Source organism: Marmota marmota, unplaced genomic scaffold, assembly GCF_001458135.2.
Source record: "Marmota marmota marmota unplaced genomic scaffold, marMar, whole genome shotgun sequence".
Classification (NCBI taxonomy): domain Eukaryota; kingdom Metazoa; phylum Chordata; class Mammalia; order Rodentia; family Sciuridae; genus Marmota; species Marmota marmota.
Window position 1 is genome coordinate 6,404,904 of NW_025999880.1, and position 14,853 is coordinate 6,419,756.

At 37.5% G+C, this 14,853-nt stretch overlaps 1 protein-coding gene across 2 annotated transcripts in view; it reads right to left on the reverse strand.

The window, feature by feature from the left end:
• Ankfn1 (ankyrin repeat and fibronectin type III domain containing 1) overlaps positions 1–14,853 on the reverse strand; it is a 336,634-nt gene that overhangs the window by 11,705 nt on the left and 310,076 nt on the right. For both annotated transcript variants that reach the window (XM_048788565.1, XM_048788560.1), the window contains 2 exons: positions 11,334–11,500; positions 5,460–5,673 (listed from right to left, as the gene is read on the reverse strand). In XM_048788565.1, the coding sequence (XP_048644522.1) occupies positions 5,460–5,673; positions 11,334–11,500 (381 nt within the window). The remainder of the gene's footprint in view (positions 1–5,459; positions 5,674–11,333; positions 11,501–14,853) is intronic.

Genomic DNA, 14,853 nt, shown 5'->3' on the forward strand with positions numbered 1-14,853 from the left:
ATATAGATCAGTAAACAGATATATTTCAAGATTTTGCTGTGAGAATACTGTTAATAATAAAGGAGTACAATAATTTCTTATATGGCATCTTCTGTTGATAAGCTATTCCAGAATGAATTAGTAAATGATACAACTTATTTACTATAGTTTCTAGGAGCATTAGAGATAATAGGTGAAACAAGGCCCAGTTATAAATGTAATAATCCAGGATGGGGGTGAAAAAGGGCTTGGGTATGGAGTGGTAAATATCATCTTGTTCACAGACCCATAGGTAGGAAATACTGCTCTAATAGGAATCTAAATATTTGACTTGCATGGTAGTTGTATAATTATTAGAAGACTTAGTGGAATCTATTGCTTAGAGTGGGATAGCCCTCCCAGAACAAGCTGGGAAAATCTCCAGGATGCCAGCCAGGGCACTGAGGAGAGTTTCCAAGGACTTAGGCCACTACTACTCCCTCCCTTCCTGGAATAGAATGCAAAGTGCAGCTTCCATCTCCAGATCCAGGCCATATGCTCCATTAAACATTGTAGGCATCTTGCCTGGTGTTATTTTAATAAACCTGGTTGTGCTCCTCAACTTCCCTTAGATGGCTCACTGGGCAGGCCAGCATAGTAGAATCTTGAGTTTCCCCTCTGGTTGACCTGGGAGCCTCTTGAAAGTTCTGCCCATAGTATTAGTGCTGGCTTAGGAAGCTTGGCTTTCATGCTATTGTAATGGTGTTGCAATTCCTGGTCTCTGTGGATCAGGCCAACAACAGCAGAGTAGAGTTGATGTGGATTTTGAGGGCGTTATGGGGAGATGACATTTCAGGAAGGAATAATTGATTTAAAGCTGTTGCTTTTTTTTTTTCAAGGCAGGGGGTATGGCAGGATAGAAAGAAATAATAAGTCATATCTGGCCTAAAATCTATCTTCACATTTTTAATGTGTCACTATCCAAATATATGTATATATATATATATATATATATATATATATATATATATATATATGTATATATATATAACAAAAAATATATATGTATAAACATATATATGTGTATGTGTGTAGTGCTTCATTAAATCTATTTCCTCTATGAGTAGAATTTAAATAATTTAAATAAAGAAATTTAGGCTCGGATGTAGCTGGGTAGTAGGGCACTTGCCCTGGGTTCCATCCCAGCATTGCAAAAAACAAGCACAATCCCCACAACAACAATCACAAAAACTAACTAAATAAAAATAAATAAATTTTTTGTATTTCTCATCAGGCCTTAGGTAGAACCTCAGAGATTTGTTCACCTTCTAACTTCCCAAGAGAAATAATATCTTTAAATTGAATTTTTGAACTCTTTGGTTTATATCACAGTGTTCTTAACATCATGAGGGAAAAGGTTACCAGGAACATTTACATTTGGAAGATCAGGATAATATTCAAATACATGTGAAGAAAATAACACCCCCTCCCCTTTATTGCCTCACCCATGTGTCACCAGGAGAAACATCAGTATCGGAAAAAAAGATTGCTGCTGCCTGTGACCACTATACCCACAGAAAAGGAGTGGGAGAGAAAATACCCATGTGATGGACCAAATCATTCCACCCCCTGCCTTGAGCTGCCTTTTCTAGGAGCCAACTTTCCCCCTTGGGTCCTTGGGAGATGCTTAATTTTAATTGACTCAGAAGAGTTCTACTTTGTGTTTTAAAAACCACACAGAAATGGGAAGTAAGTTAAAAGAGTTCCACTCCCTGCCTTCCCATCCCCAACAAATTTTTCATAAACAAATCAAAGGTACATGATTTTAACAACCTTAGAATCTTGGGCTGGCACCATAGGCTCTGTAGGTCACACAGGTTCCTTAGAAGTTAGGTGAACCCTATCTTCACAGAATGGAATTATGCTGCAAACCTAGCCTCGTTGAGTAACCCATTGGGGATATTCCTCTAAAGTGGATATTTTCCTCTTTTGTAAATGGTCTCCAAACAATTTGAAATGGTCACACTTGTGGAGAGAACAGAGTATGGTGTGGTAGATGCCATTGTTCTGAAAGGCTTCTGCTTTTCAAGGGGATAAGATTCTCCTTGCTTTCAACAGTGCTTCCCTGTCACTGGGTTCCATTTGTCATTTGCTGCCCTCCACGTCTTTGTGTTTCATAGCCCATGGAATCTTGGCTTCAGAGAAATAAATGGACCCAAGAGAAAGTTGTATTTTAGGAAACAGAATGATGATCACTCACATTTTAAGTTAATAATAAAATCCAAATGTAATTGGCCAGATCCTCCCAGCAGGGAGTGTGTGTAATCCATCCTCAGGCCAATGTGAGGGTTTGGCATTTCTATGGCATGGAGGAGGCCACCCTCATACAGCCAAGGAGGAACCCACTTGGGACTGTGTGGCCAAGAGAGGATTAAACACCGGGAAAGTTCTGTGAACAGAGAGGGCTGATGAGCTGTGAAGGTGGAAATAGAATTAAAGGGTTGTTTCTAGAATTTTATGAACTGTGGAAGATGATAGGGCATTCTTTCCTGCCTTAAAAAATGCCTTTCAATCCTTTACTCTTCTTGCTACTGCCTTCCCTCCCTTTTCCTTTTTCACAGCCAAGATTATAATAGAATGTGTCTTACTGATCCACTTCTTCACCTCCCATTTACTCTCTGATCTACTTCTGCTCAGCTTTTCTTTCCCCTCACAAACTGCTCTCATTAAGATTACCAATGACTTCTTGTTGAAAAAAGCAAAACAACAGAAGATTTACAGTTGTTTTGTTTAACCTCTCACCATCCTTTGACATGCTTTAATTTCTGTGACAATACTCTCTTGTTTTTGTATCTTCTTTCTCTGTTTGTTCCCTTTTAGACTAAGAAGTCTTGCTGCTTCATTCCATAGGGAATCCTTCCATCATCCTCTCTTCTTATTTTACCTATTGCAAGCATTTTCATAGCTTCAAACATAATCCACATGTCAACAATTTCTTAAATCTGTATAAGCAGCTTAGTTTTCTTTCCTTAGCTCCAGACCGTACTCATCTTTTTTTCCTCTGGAATATTCCAAAGCTAATACAAGTTCAGCATGCCCAACCACCAAGCTTGTTTCTCCTTCTTTCTTTTCTTCCTTTCTCTCTCTCTTTCTTTTTCTTTTCTTTTTTTTGGTAAATAACATCATGATATCCCCAAATACCTAAGCCAGAAAACTTTTTATATCCTTCGTTAATAGCTTCCTAATTGGTCTCCCTCCTCTCAGTAGTTCTCCTCTATGGTCTCTTCATACAATAGTAAGATTTGAAAGTGGAACTATAATTGAAGATCAAATCAATTCTTGCTTAAAAATTTCCAGTGGCTTTCTGTCACAAGTAGGAAACATCCAAACTTCTTAGTACTGCCTACAGAATCCTGCCTATTCCAGCCCCCTGTCCCCCCATCTTGTACCACTTACACCTTTGTGCATTATACTCCAAGCACTTGGACCTTCTTTCCATTCCTCACCCACCTAAGGTCTTTTGTTCTTTTGTTGCTTATAATACTCCATCTTCAGATTTTCGCATTACTGCCTTATCCTGTGGTTGGTTCAAATATCACACCTTCTCAGATAGATCTCTGTTGATCATCCTAGTGAAGTCAACATCTTCCTGCCTACTCACAATTCAATTGCTATTTTGTATTAGACACTGGAATTTTCACTATCTGATATTATCTTTTTTGTTTATGTTTTCATTGTTTCTAGATATAAATTTTATAGGAATAAAGACTTTACTGTTTCATTATATCCCATTTCTTTGAAGAGTGCCTGGCACATACTGGATATTCAAAAAATATTTTTAAATGAAAAACAAAAAGAATGAACAATGTCTTTAAGTCCTGAATCTCAGTGAGACAGTGTACACAGTTATAATCTGTTTTCTCTGCCTATAGTGTTCTCCATTTTCTTCTTTTTCTGCTCATCTTTGGCTTATTCTTAGTACTGGATTCTGTCACTTCTTCCAAGAAACTCACATCTCATGAGTTTAAAGGTTAATGCCTCTAATAGACTCTATAACCCATGCAATTTTTGGTTAATATATTTCTATCTCCTATTAGACTAGTTTCTGGCAGAGAAGATATTTGGTTTGTATCCCCAAACCAGTAGAGGCTCATAAAAATATACTCTATTTCTTTTGTTGAATTAGTTGATAAGTCACGGACTCCTTTGGTAATATAAATTAGCTGTCTCCCAATATTCCGCAATTTGCCAAGTTTTGCCAAGTTTTGATTTTTAGACATTGAGACTTTTAAATCATAAGAGCACATACAGACTTAACTTATAGACTTAGCTAATGTCCTTACTAAATTTTTCTATAATAAGAATAACAACATTAAATATGTCTGTAATAATTGTGTATTATATCCCACGCATTGCTGATATAGATTGTCTTATTCACAAATAACCCTTCAAGGTGTATATATTATTATTCACCTTTTACATAATGGAAATGAGGCTCACATGTGGTAATCTGTTCAAGCACATATAGCAAAACAAAGCTGAGATTTGAATCCAGATCTCTGATTTCTAGGCCCAAGCTCTTTCTGCTACACCATGCTGCCCCCTATGGGGCAAGTCTACAAATTGGAACTGTTTGTTAAAAAATAACTATGAAGATTATAAAATCGGAGATCTTTTAAGCTGTAAAATTGAGAAAGCTGCTTTGAGTGGCCATTATTTTAATAGACTAGACAAATAACACTAATCCCAACATGTTCTAGGAAAGAGATTTATACGGTACTACATAACCTATGCTTAGTATGCTTTTTCTCTGCTTATGAGCATAAAGGATTTTGGTATACATTTGTTAACCTACTGATGTTTTTGCTGATAGTATTTTGCTATTTAACCTCAGACTTCCCAAGGGAGGAGGTGCCTTGCTTGACATATCCTTCAGCTTTTCTGTAAGTTCATCATATTCATGAGAGGCATGCTACTTATTTGGCTTTGGTTATGAGATACTAGTTTATCTAAGATTTCTCCCTTTCCCATCTTCACTTCAGAATATTGGTGCCATATGGATGGGAAGTTTGTCTTCATCTCTTACTTTGGCTTCCTGCCTCAGTCTTGTCAATTCTTCTTTATGATAGGCTGTCTGTTCTTCCCTATCCTGATTTGATTAGATTCTCTTGGCTGACATGGCCATCACCTGGCACCATAGCCATTCTCATTTGGTACTTCTGAATCTTTACCCTTGCTCTGTGTTCTTTCCAGGAAGTGTGGTCAAGAACCGAACTGACTCTTCACTTTTCCTAAATGGAGTTGATTTCAGGTTATTGACCTAGTTTCTGGCCTTTCCACTATTCTGGTTTGGTTTCTTTTATGTGTTCAAACTATTACCACTGAGCAGTGTTTCTTGCAACTTGCTTGAACCAGTGCCTCAGCACAAAGAAAATCATTGGTGGAGAGACGACCAAGAATCTGGTGACTGAACCAAGGAACTTTAGAACTTTATTGCTTACCACTCACTGCCTTTCTTCTGTGCATCTCTGGGGATGGGGATAGTGATGGAAGACAGTCGATATGTGATGATGTAGAATTGATCTTCTTTAGATCCCGCTCATCTGAGGGGTATATCAGCTTAGTGATGGGAAAGCCAGAAACTGGTTGTTTGTATCTTGCATACTGTAGAGCATCCATGATCCATCTCATTTCACGCCAACTTTCATCTATTTGCTTTGGAATAAAATGGTAAGAGACATTAAGTTATCAAATAGCTTTTTAAAAGGAATAAGTTTTCCTAAGAACCAAAAAAATGATCTGTTTTCCACAGTATTGGTTTTTGAATAAGAGTAAAATATTTCAAAATGTGTTTGCTAAGCCAGAAAATACCTCTTCTTTGTAGTCTCTTGTTTTTTGCATATTTTACCTGAAAAGCTATATCTTTTAGTGGAAACAGAAGACCCAGATGATATTTAGCTCTGTAATAACCTTTAGCAAGTATTTGACCATTTTGAGCCTAAGTTGCCTTATTTAAAAAATATGGATAAAATATCTTCCCTTTTATACTTCATAGGGCTGTGATAAATGACTAAAATGATGAATTTGAAAGTGCTTTGTGATATTGCAGAGGACATCATACACACTTATAAAGTGCTATTAATTCTTAGTATTTAATGAAATATTCCTCATTGGGATATTGTGGGGGATGCGATACAGTCAGATGTGAATATCAGAATACTTGGGCCTATGTTAAGAGAAAAGAAGCAACTTTATATATTAAACTTATTGTTTTCTTGCTTCCAAAGTATAAAACATCTTACGTAGCTTATTCTTAAGCAATCTAAGCATTCTTGGATTTTTTTTAGGGTAGCACATTTTAAATTGTTATGTTTTGATTTCTGGATTACCAAAGTGACTTTAATGACATTTTCATTATAAAGTATAACAGTAGTTTCTCTAAAATCTGTTTGTGTAAAAGTCACTCAAATTTCTGTGCCTGTTTCTATAGGTGATAGATATTTTACCAGGTCTTGGTAGAGGGTGACTGTGAGCTTTCTGGTTATTCTATCTCCAAGGAGAGGCAGTTAGTTACACAGTGCTTCATAGGGCCCTGGTTAGCTTTGCATCTGATTTCACTAGGTACCTAGAGCAAGGCATTAACTTCTTCAAGCCCATTTACTCAACCACAAAAATGGACTAAATGATGTTTAAAGTCACTTCAACTTTATGATTTATTTTTGAAGAATATTTAGAAAGTTGATGTAATTCTACTTCCAGGTAGAAGGTGTTCATTGCATGAACAATTCAAGATCAAGGCCCTTTTGATTATAGTGGTTTTAAAGATAAGGTACTGCCCAGTGTTATATTTTATTTTCAAAATTTCTTCTTGTGTCTTTAACTGTACTTATCTGTATTTAAGCCTGCCTTTTAAAGAATATTCACAAACCTGGTGTTCCCAACACAGAGTTGAATCTGAAATGGTGACATGCAGTGGGCCATGATCAGAGTAACAGGCAGACTAGAATGAACCAGTGAATGGCATTGTGTGTGTAGTCGATAGTCATTTCCCTTGCTATCTAGTTCTGTTCTGGGGTAATAGGACCTGGCAGAGCATGATACTGAGCTCCAGGGTTTGTTAGCTTGGTGAGTTGGGCAGGAAGGCTCACAAGGAGGCACCAAGCCATTTTGAAGGGAGAAATATGAAATTCAAGAGATAAAGCAAAGTGGGAATCCCAGATGAGACTTTTCCTGATGAGATTATTGTTGTCTCAGCTGGCTTTTATTGGCCCTACCTCATGTAGCATACTCTTTGTCTCAAAGTTACTTTAAAAAAAATTTATCAAAGTTATTTTAAGGCACATTATTGTGAACTGCTTTTAGAGTGCTTGTCAAGGACAGGAACTATACTTTTCTATCTTCTCTTTAGCTGTGTAGAGTAGTTATTAAAAAAAATGACTGCTTAGTGAAAGAATGAATGAATGAATGAATGAATGGTTGCATAATTCTTTAAATCTTTACCCTCAAAGGGTTATTATAAGGATAAAGTAAGATAATGTAGAAGAATGCACTTTTGTCAAAATGACAATCATGGTTATTGTAGTGGGCTGAAGGTAGACCTCTAAAAGATGTCCAATTCTCATACTCAAACCTGTGAATATTACTTTATATGGTAAAAAAGTAAATATCACCTTATATGGCAAAAAGATGTGTTTAAGGATTTTGAGAGGAGGAATTTAGCTTGGATTATCTGGATGTGCCCTAATTCCAATGACAAATGTTAACATAAGGATATTCTTGTAAGAGTAAGACAGAGGAAGATTTGGCAGACATAGGAAAAGGGGGCCATGTGACCACAGAAGCACAGGTCAGAGTGATGTGGCTGCAAGTTAAGGAATGCCAATAGTCACTGGAAGCTGGGAGAGGTAGCAAATGAACACCCTGCTGCCTTCCATTCCAAGAGCCTCTTTTAGGAAGTGCGTCTTTACCAACATGTTAATTTCAAATTTCTGGTCTCCAGAAACGTAGAAAATAAATTTCTATTGTCTTCAGGAACTCAGTTTATAGTAATTTGTTACAGAGACCTTAGGGAATAAACGTACTTATCATACCTGTTTTTTTTTTTTTTTTTTTTTAAGATTAGATTATCTGAGCCTATTGCTAAGGATAGAGTTAGTATAGAAATTAAAAAAAAAATTTTGTTTAGAAGAAATGTTTGCTACTTAGCTTTTTTTTCAGTGATGAGATGGATAAGTCTTAGCTGAAGAAAACAAAAAACCCATAGGTACAGGGAGGCCCATGGATTGAATTTAATGGGACTTAGCTAAGTAGCTCCAAAAGAAGTATAATTTTCACCCATTTTACCTTATACTGTTGATCTGAAAGTAACTGACAACATAATCCCCCCTGATTTTAAGGTCCAAATTCAGCTTCTAAAGACTTGCTGACACATTTTAAAAAAGAAAGACCATGAACTCCCTAGGACTGTTGATTAAAAGTTCTGCATTCATTTCTCACCCTGCTCTTTACAAATTTCAGTTTTCATCCCATAAATTAGACTCCTTTTTCTGTACTCAGGCAAGATAATATTTTTATTAAAATATAAAGGTGATTGGTTTTCTCACAGCATAGCTACAAGGTGCTTGAGGGGATGATAGATTGGCTATATTTAATGAGCTGTGTTTCTATTACAGCTTAGAAGCATTTGAAGCATTACAGTATATAAATTATGGTCTAATTGCCCTTTAGGCTTTGGCAGCTCAAAACATGCTGAGCTGTAGGTCTTTGCACTTTGACATTTCTCTCTCTCCCCCGCCCTTTTCCTTCTCTCTCTTTTTCTTTTACTCACTGACTTTTCTGCTGTATGTGCTGACTTAAGGCCAGTATACCTTATCTATGGTTTTCTATATCCCCCCATCCAACCCTCCCCCTTTCTGGCTGTACTCCTTGGCTTCTTTTCCAAATCATATTTACATAGACTCCCTTGCTCTTTACAATGTTTGGTTTGTGTAGTGACTTCAACACTGTCTTAGATCTGGAATCATACAAATGCTCTTGCGACTGGCGGTCGCCTCTGCAGGTTATAGTGTGTAGTAGTCTGAGCTGTGAACACTAATGGATGAGTGGTTGCAGCTGGTTTTCATTGAGAGAGAGAGAGAGAGAGAGAGAGAGAGAGAGAGAGAGAGAGAAGGAGAAGCCAATATAGATAAGGGGAGAGATGATGTAGTTATTTAAGTTGGGTGGAACAAGGTGTAGTATACTGAAGATGAAGACTCTGGGGCAGGAAGATGGGTCTGGTTATACCCAGCCTAAGAAGTTATTTGTTGAACCATTTGGGAATTGGCTTTTATCCAAGTCTATGTATACCTGGCTGGCTTGTAAGGGAGTATGTAGAGGGGCTCTCAAGTTACCTGCTCTGGGACACCAGAGCAGGCAAGAACTTTGAAAAATTTCTGGCGTGATCTGTTTTTATCCATCCCACTTTAATGGCATGATGAAAGGCAAAGAGAAAGTGTTAGTGAAGCTCTAGGTAAGTGATAAGAGAAGAGCGAGAGTAGTGGTAAGGAAGTGGGAATAGAGCCAGGAAATCTGGGAGGAGTTCAAGATGCAACAGACTACTGAGAGTCAGCTTCCTCATTGGATGAGCACATTGGACTTAGAGAGGCTTATGTGGAAGAAGGCAGAGCATGGTTGGAGAAGTATTTCTTTAAAAATTGTGAAACATTAGGGCCAACTAAGCCCTTAGATATGATCTAATTCAGTCCTTTTATTTCACATATGATGGAATGAGACCTTGGGAGATCAAATAAATTGTCCACTACTCCAGAGTTAATCAGAGGGAGATTCAGGGCTAAAATATGTGTTCTTTGACTTTTCCATTAGTATTCTTACGTGCTATGTTGTCCCTTATGTAAGGCTCGAAAGATGAACCAGTCTTCTGTATTCTCCTCATGCTGCATTCTGCCTTTCCTATCCCTTTCCCACCATGTTCCATTTTTACTGGAAATAACTGAACCAAATGTTTTGAATTTTTAAATATTATATTCTCAGACCAGAACAAGTAACTTCTTGAAAAGTTATTTCTTTAGTCTTAGAGGTCACCTAAGATATCTCCTTTCCAGGATGAGGGAAGTAGGATAATCCTAAAGATTTGTTACTTAGTACTTCGCAAGTGTCCTGAATACTTCAAACTCTTAGTTCTTGTGTAGTCATATTTCAAAGGATTTTCCTTTTAATTAATGAATGAGTAAATAAATATATAATTTATTGTATGCCTATGAGGTGACAGACACTTTGCTGGGGGTTTTACATGCATTCTCTTATTGAATTCTCTCAGTAAAGCTGTGAGGTTGTACTATTATTATTATCATCCCTATTTTTTTCAGATGAAATTGGGACTTTGAGAGATTATTTGCCCAAAGTTCATAAAACTTAAGTTCTCATTTACCCTTTTCTGGATCGTTGTAAGAAGTTATCTTGTCTGTTTTACTGTAATTATTCTCAAATCCAGGAGAGAGATGCAAATCATTTGGTGAGCAGGCCAATCAGAACAAATACAGCACATTTTACAAGTAGTATTTACACATATTCTGTCCATCATCCTGGATTTTAAACTCCTTACGGTCAGGGACTATATCTGTTTCAACTTTGTATCTCCCATATAGTGCCTGACACCTGGGTGTTTAATAAGTATTTATCAAATTGAACTGAATATATATCATGGTGATATTTATAATGGGGCTGTTGCTATTATACTCATTGTGTGAATTGGTAACTGATGGAAAGATTGTAAGATTTGGCTGAGGAATTTAGAGGCAATTTCAAGCCAGATCCAAATTCTTTTGACTACTAGTTAGTACTCCTTTCATAAGCCCCTTGAGCTGTCACCTTGAGGTCTTTACAGACAAGACCATAGACAGGGAACATATTTTCTCATATCAGTAGCCACATAGTAAAGTGTTAACTCTGCTAGACAAAAGTTTAAAACACAGGGAATATCAGTTCTTAAAGAATGTGGGTTAACATAAACTGATGGGTCATTTTTTTTCCTGAGATATTGAGTAGATTAAAATTTTTCTTTCTGTTGGAATTAACAATGGGATATCAGGTAAGAACAATATTCTGATCATTATTTCTGGGGGTTATTTTTTTCTACAGTATGGCTGATACAGTTCTTAGGAATAGTGTGATTTATCTGTAACGTTTTCTTAAATCTTTGAAAATACATCTTCCTGAGCTCCATATTTTAACCAGATCTACAGGCTGTTTGCACACTGTGTGCTTTGAATCAGTCCAGATTGCTGTTTTTTTTTTCCCTGCTTGTTTCTTACCGTTTCCACCCTGCCTCTTCCTTCTCATTACCTGAAAAAACCAAAACCAAAACCAAAAACTGTTACCTGAATGAAATCTAAAACTTGCTGGTGTCTTTGTTTGGCAGCTGCAACCTCACTGTCTGAGATGGCTTCCCTCAGGGACTGCTGGGTATTCAGAGAATCCAGCTCCACAACAGCAGAAAGGCGGCAATACAGACTAATAAATTTCTCTCTATAGCTGCAAAAATGAACTGGAAAATGGACAAGCAAAATAAAACATGTTAAGATCTGGTATCAAAATAGAGAAATTCATACCTCAGAGAAAACCATTGGATGAAAACATGATTTATTAATCCTATCAGTGGAAAATATTAAGCCATAAATAAATTATAAATGTGCTCTTAAGGGGCCAGTTGTCTGGCTTTATTCAGACAGTATTTATTCCCTTTGAGGTTTACCAAGCCCTGGTAAGGTGTGGGGAAGTGAGGTTGGCTCATGCTGCAGTTTATGTGGACTTTTCCCTAACATTAGGACTTTTTATTTCATGTATAGTCATCATGTGCCACATAATGATGTTTCAGTCAACCATGGACTGCATATACAATGGTGGTCCAGTAAGATTATATCACCAGTGATATCATAGCCATCTTAGTTTAAGTACACTATATGATGTTTGCACAAAGATAAATTGCCTAAGGACATAATTTTCAGGATGTATTCCCAATCCCCATTGTTAAGTCACACATAATTCTGTGTATCTTTGTGTATGTATGTGTTTCTTAAATTCACTTAGGTGGCTTTCTAAAGTCCACATAAATCCATATATGTATTTTTTGTGGTGTGTGTGTGTGTGTGTGTGTATGTATGTATGTGTTTGTGTATGACTGGAAAAATAAGTTTGCTTTTCACTTTAAAGAAAAAGCAAAGCCAAGTAGCAATTTGAAATTTGAATTTTCATGTCTGATTTCCTGTTATGTATCTTGCTCCTTTCCAAGTCTAGAATCCCCAGAAGATCCATGTTTTTTCTTGGGATATCTTTTGTCTGACTGGAAAACTTCCCTGAGGGCCAGTCATTATGGGCTTTGGTCCTCCTATCTTTCCCTTCCTTAGTTCCTCTGGAAGGATAGTGGGAACTGACGCCTGGACAGACCATTTTTGTCTTCAGTAGACTTGACCTTCTCCTCTCAAAATAATGGGACAGACGCAGGCCACAGGAAAGAGTCCAACCTTCATCTCCTTCATTTATTTCTGTTCAAGAGGGCCAGCAATGTAGGACTGAGCCCAGTGCAGACAGCCTGAGATGGTTAGATTGTCTGGTCTTCTCTGATAAACTCTGATCATAAACTATAACTTCAGATTCCAATTGCATAAGAAAATCATCCTGATTCAGATTGGTGTAGTTCCAGTCTCTTTCTGGCTCACTGTTGAACCTCATTATTTTGTGTACCTCAGACTTAACCAGTGTGTTCCATGCTTCAGAAAGAGGGTCATTCTAACTCAACTGTCTGTTAGAACATTTTTATTATGGCTTCTTGGGTGAGAAATTCTAGAAAGAACATATAATTAATGCTCTTGCACCATTTTCTATTGATTCTCAAGACCTACATCTGGCCATTTAGGGAAGCTAAACCACAGTGCCTCAGAATATGGCGTTGGTCATCTCTATGCAATGGGAGGAAGCCCTACTTCTCTGCATATTGAGAGATTTCTGTGTACCTCACAATTCCCATCTTACCACTGCCTGCTTCCTTGTGTGATTTCCTCTTAGATGGGTGGAAAGTTAGCCTGCTAAGTCTTTCCTCATAGAAGCGGAAGAGAAGAATAGGGTGAGGGCTTCAGTGGTTCATTCTTACTCCAGCTGTGCCCATTTCAAGGAGATATTTCTCAATCCAGGTAGTCTACAACCTGGGGTTGATTTTTTCTCTCTGGTGTCAGATCCTTTCTTCCCATATTTTCTATTCTCTTTAGCACTTCCTTGCCTGACACAAAGAGAAGCTGATTTTATATACCCTTTCAGTAAATGACAAATTATTTCACTTTTCTCAAATGATAGAATTCTCAAGCAGTTTCTTCACTTAAAAGACCTCTATAGAGAACGCTCTTGACTTCAGTATAAAATCCAAACATAAGGAAGTTTCCCATAAGGAAGCTCCTTGTGGTGGAGGATTTGAATATAACTTCACTTATATTTTTCATTCTGTGACCACCTTCAACCCTTAGCCCTGCATCAACCTTAACCTTTGGTGAAACTACTACTTTGGTGAACATACTACACTCCTTTTATACTCTCATGCTTTTAACATGCTTTTCCTCATCCTCAGCTACCCATGTTTACCTTCTGATCCTGATGTTTCTTCTGATGTGTCTTCTCAGTGAAGTTTTCACTGACATCTCTTCCTTTCCCTGCAGAACCAGTTTCTCCCTCTTTTGTGCTTCTAGAGCACTTATTTCTAAATATATGATGGCATATCCTGCTACACTGTAACTGTGTGGATAGCTGACTATTTTGGTATTAGACTGATTTTTTTTGAGGGCAGGAAGCATGTCTACTATTACTTTTTATTTCCTCAAAACATGGAACATTGTAGCTTCTCAGCTAATATTTATTGACCAAATGAATAAAATAAATGCATGAGCTGATCTGAAGAGGGCAGACCCTGTCCCTGAAGGCTCTTCTTTCCCTCTGTTCTCACTTCTCTCACTGTGTGCTATATTTTCATGTTTTGAAAGGTACTTCGGGTCTCTGATATTTACTGGCAGCTCTGCAGGAAGGAGTCACCATTACTTGGTAGCTTACTCTTGACCCCTGTAGTTCTCTGAATGTGTCTTTATGCCTTTCAAGGAGGGATTATATCCTGTTAGCACTTGACAGATGTCCTCTTTTGGCTGGAGAGTGGAGAGAGGGAAGTGTCTCACAGCCTGCTTTTCCAAACCGAGTTGTAAAAAAAAAAATCGACTTTTTTCCCTCTATAAAATATGACTGGTAAAGTTGACTATGGAGATACACTGAATAATTTCTTTAAAAGAAACACTATCAGTCCCAACTGAATCTTAAAAGTCAGGGTGTTCACAGCTTTCCCTTGTTGTGTCTTTGCAGTAGGAGCCATAGATCAGTGGGTGGCCTCACAGCACCCACACCATCCATGCCACGCACCACAAGTGAGTTATGAGTAACTGTAGCGCTTCCATTTCCCGCTCTAGTGGTTTTCATCCAGAGCCTTTAATGTCACTTTAACAAATGTTACTTTAACATAGTCTTTTGTGGTCTAGCAATGATACATTTGGTAGCCATCACTGAGGAGGGAAGGATAGATTGGAAGCTTCTAATTTTTAAAAAATGTGAATCACATTCATTTTAAAGACAAGATGGTATAAGGCTACAATAATGTCATTATCTGGACCACATGATTTGTTAGTAACTTACAAACTAAGACTAATTTTATGTGGTGTTGTGTCTCTCTATCTCTTTCTTTCTCTCTCTCTCTTTTTCCTGTAAAAGATAGTGACAGCCTGAAATACAGTTGGCACGAACACTAGCAGTAGAGTACAGTGGAAAGTTTATAGGCTTAGCTATCGCACAGGCCTGGGTTTGAATCATAGTTCT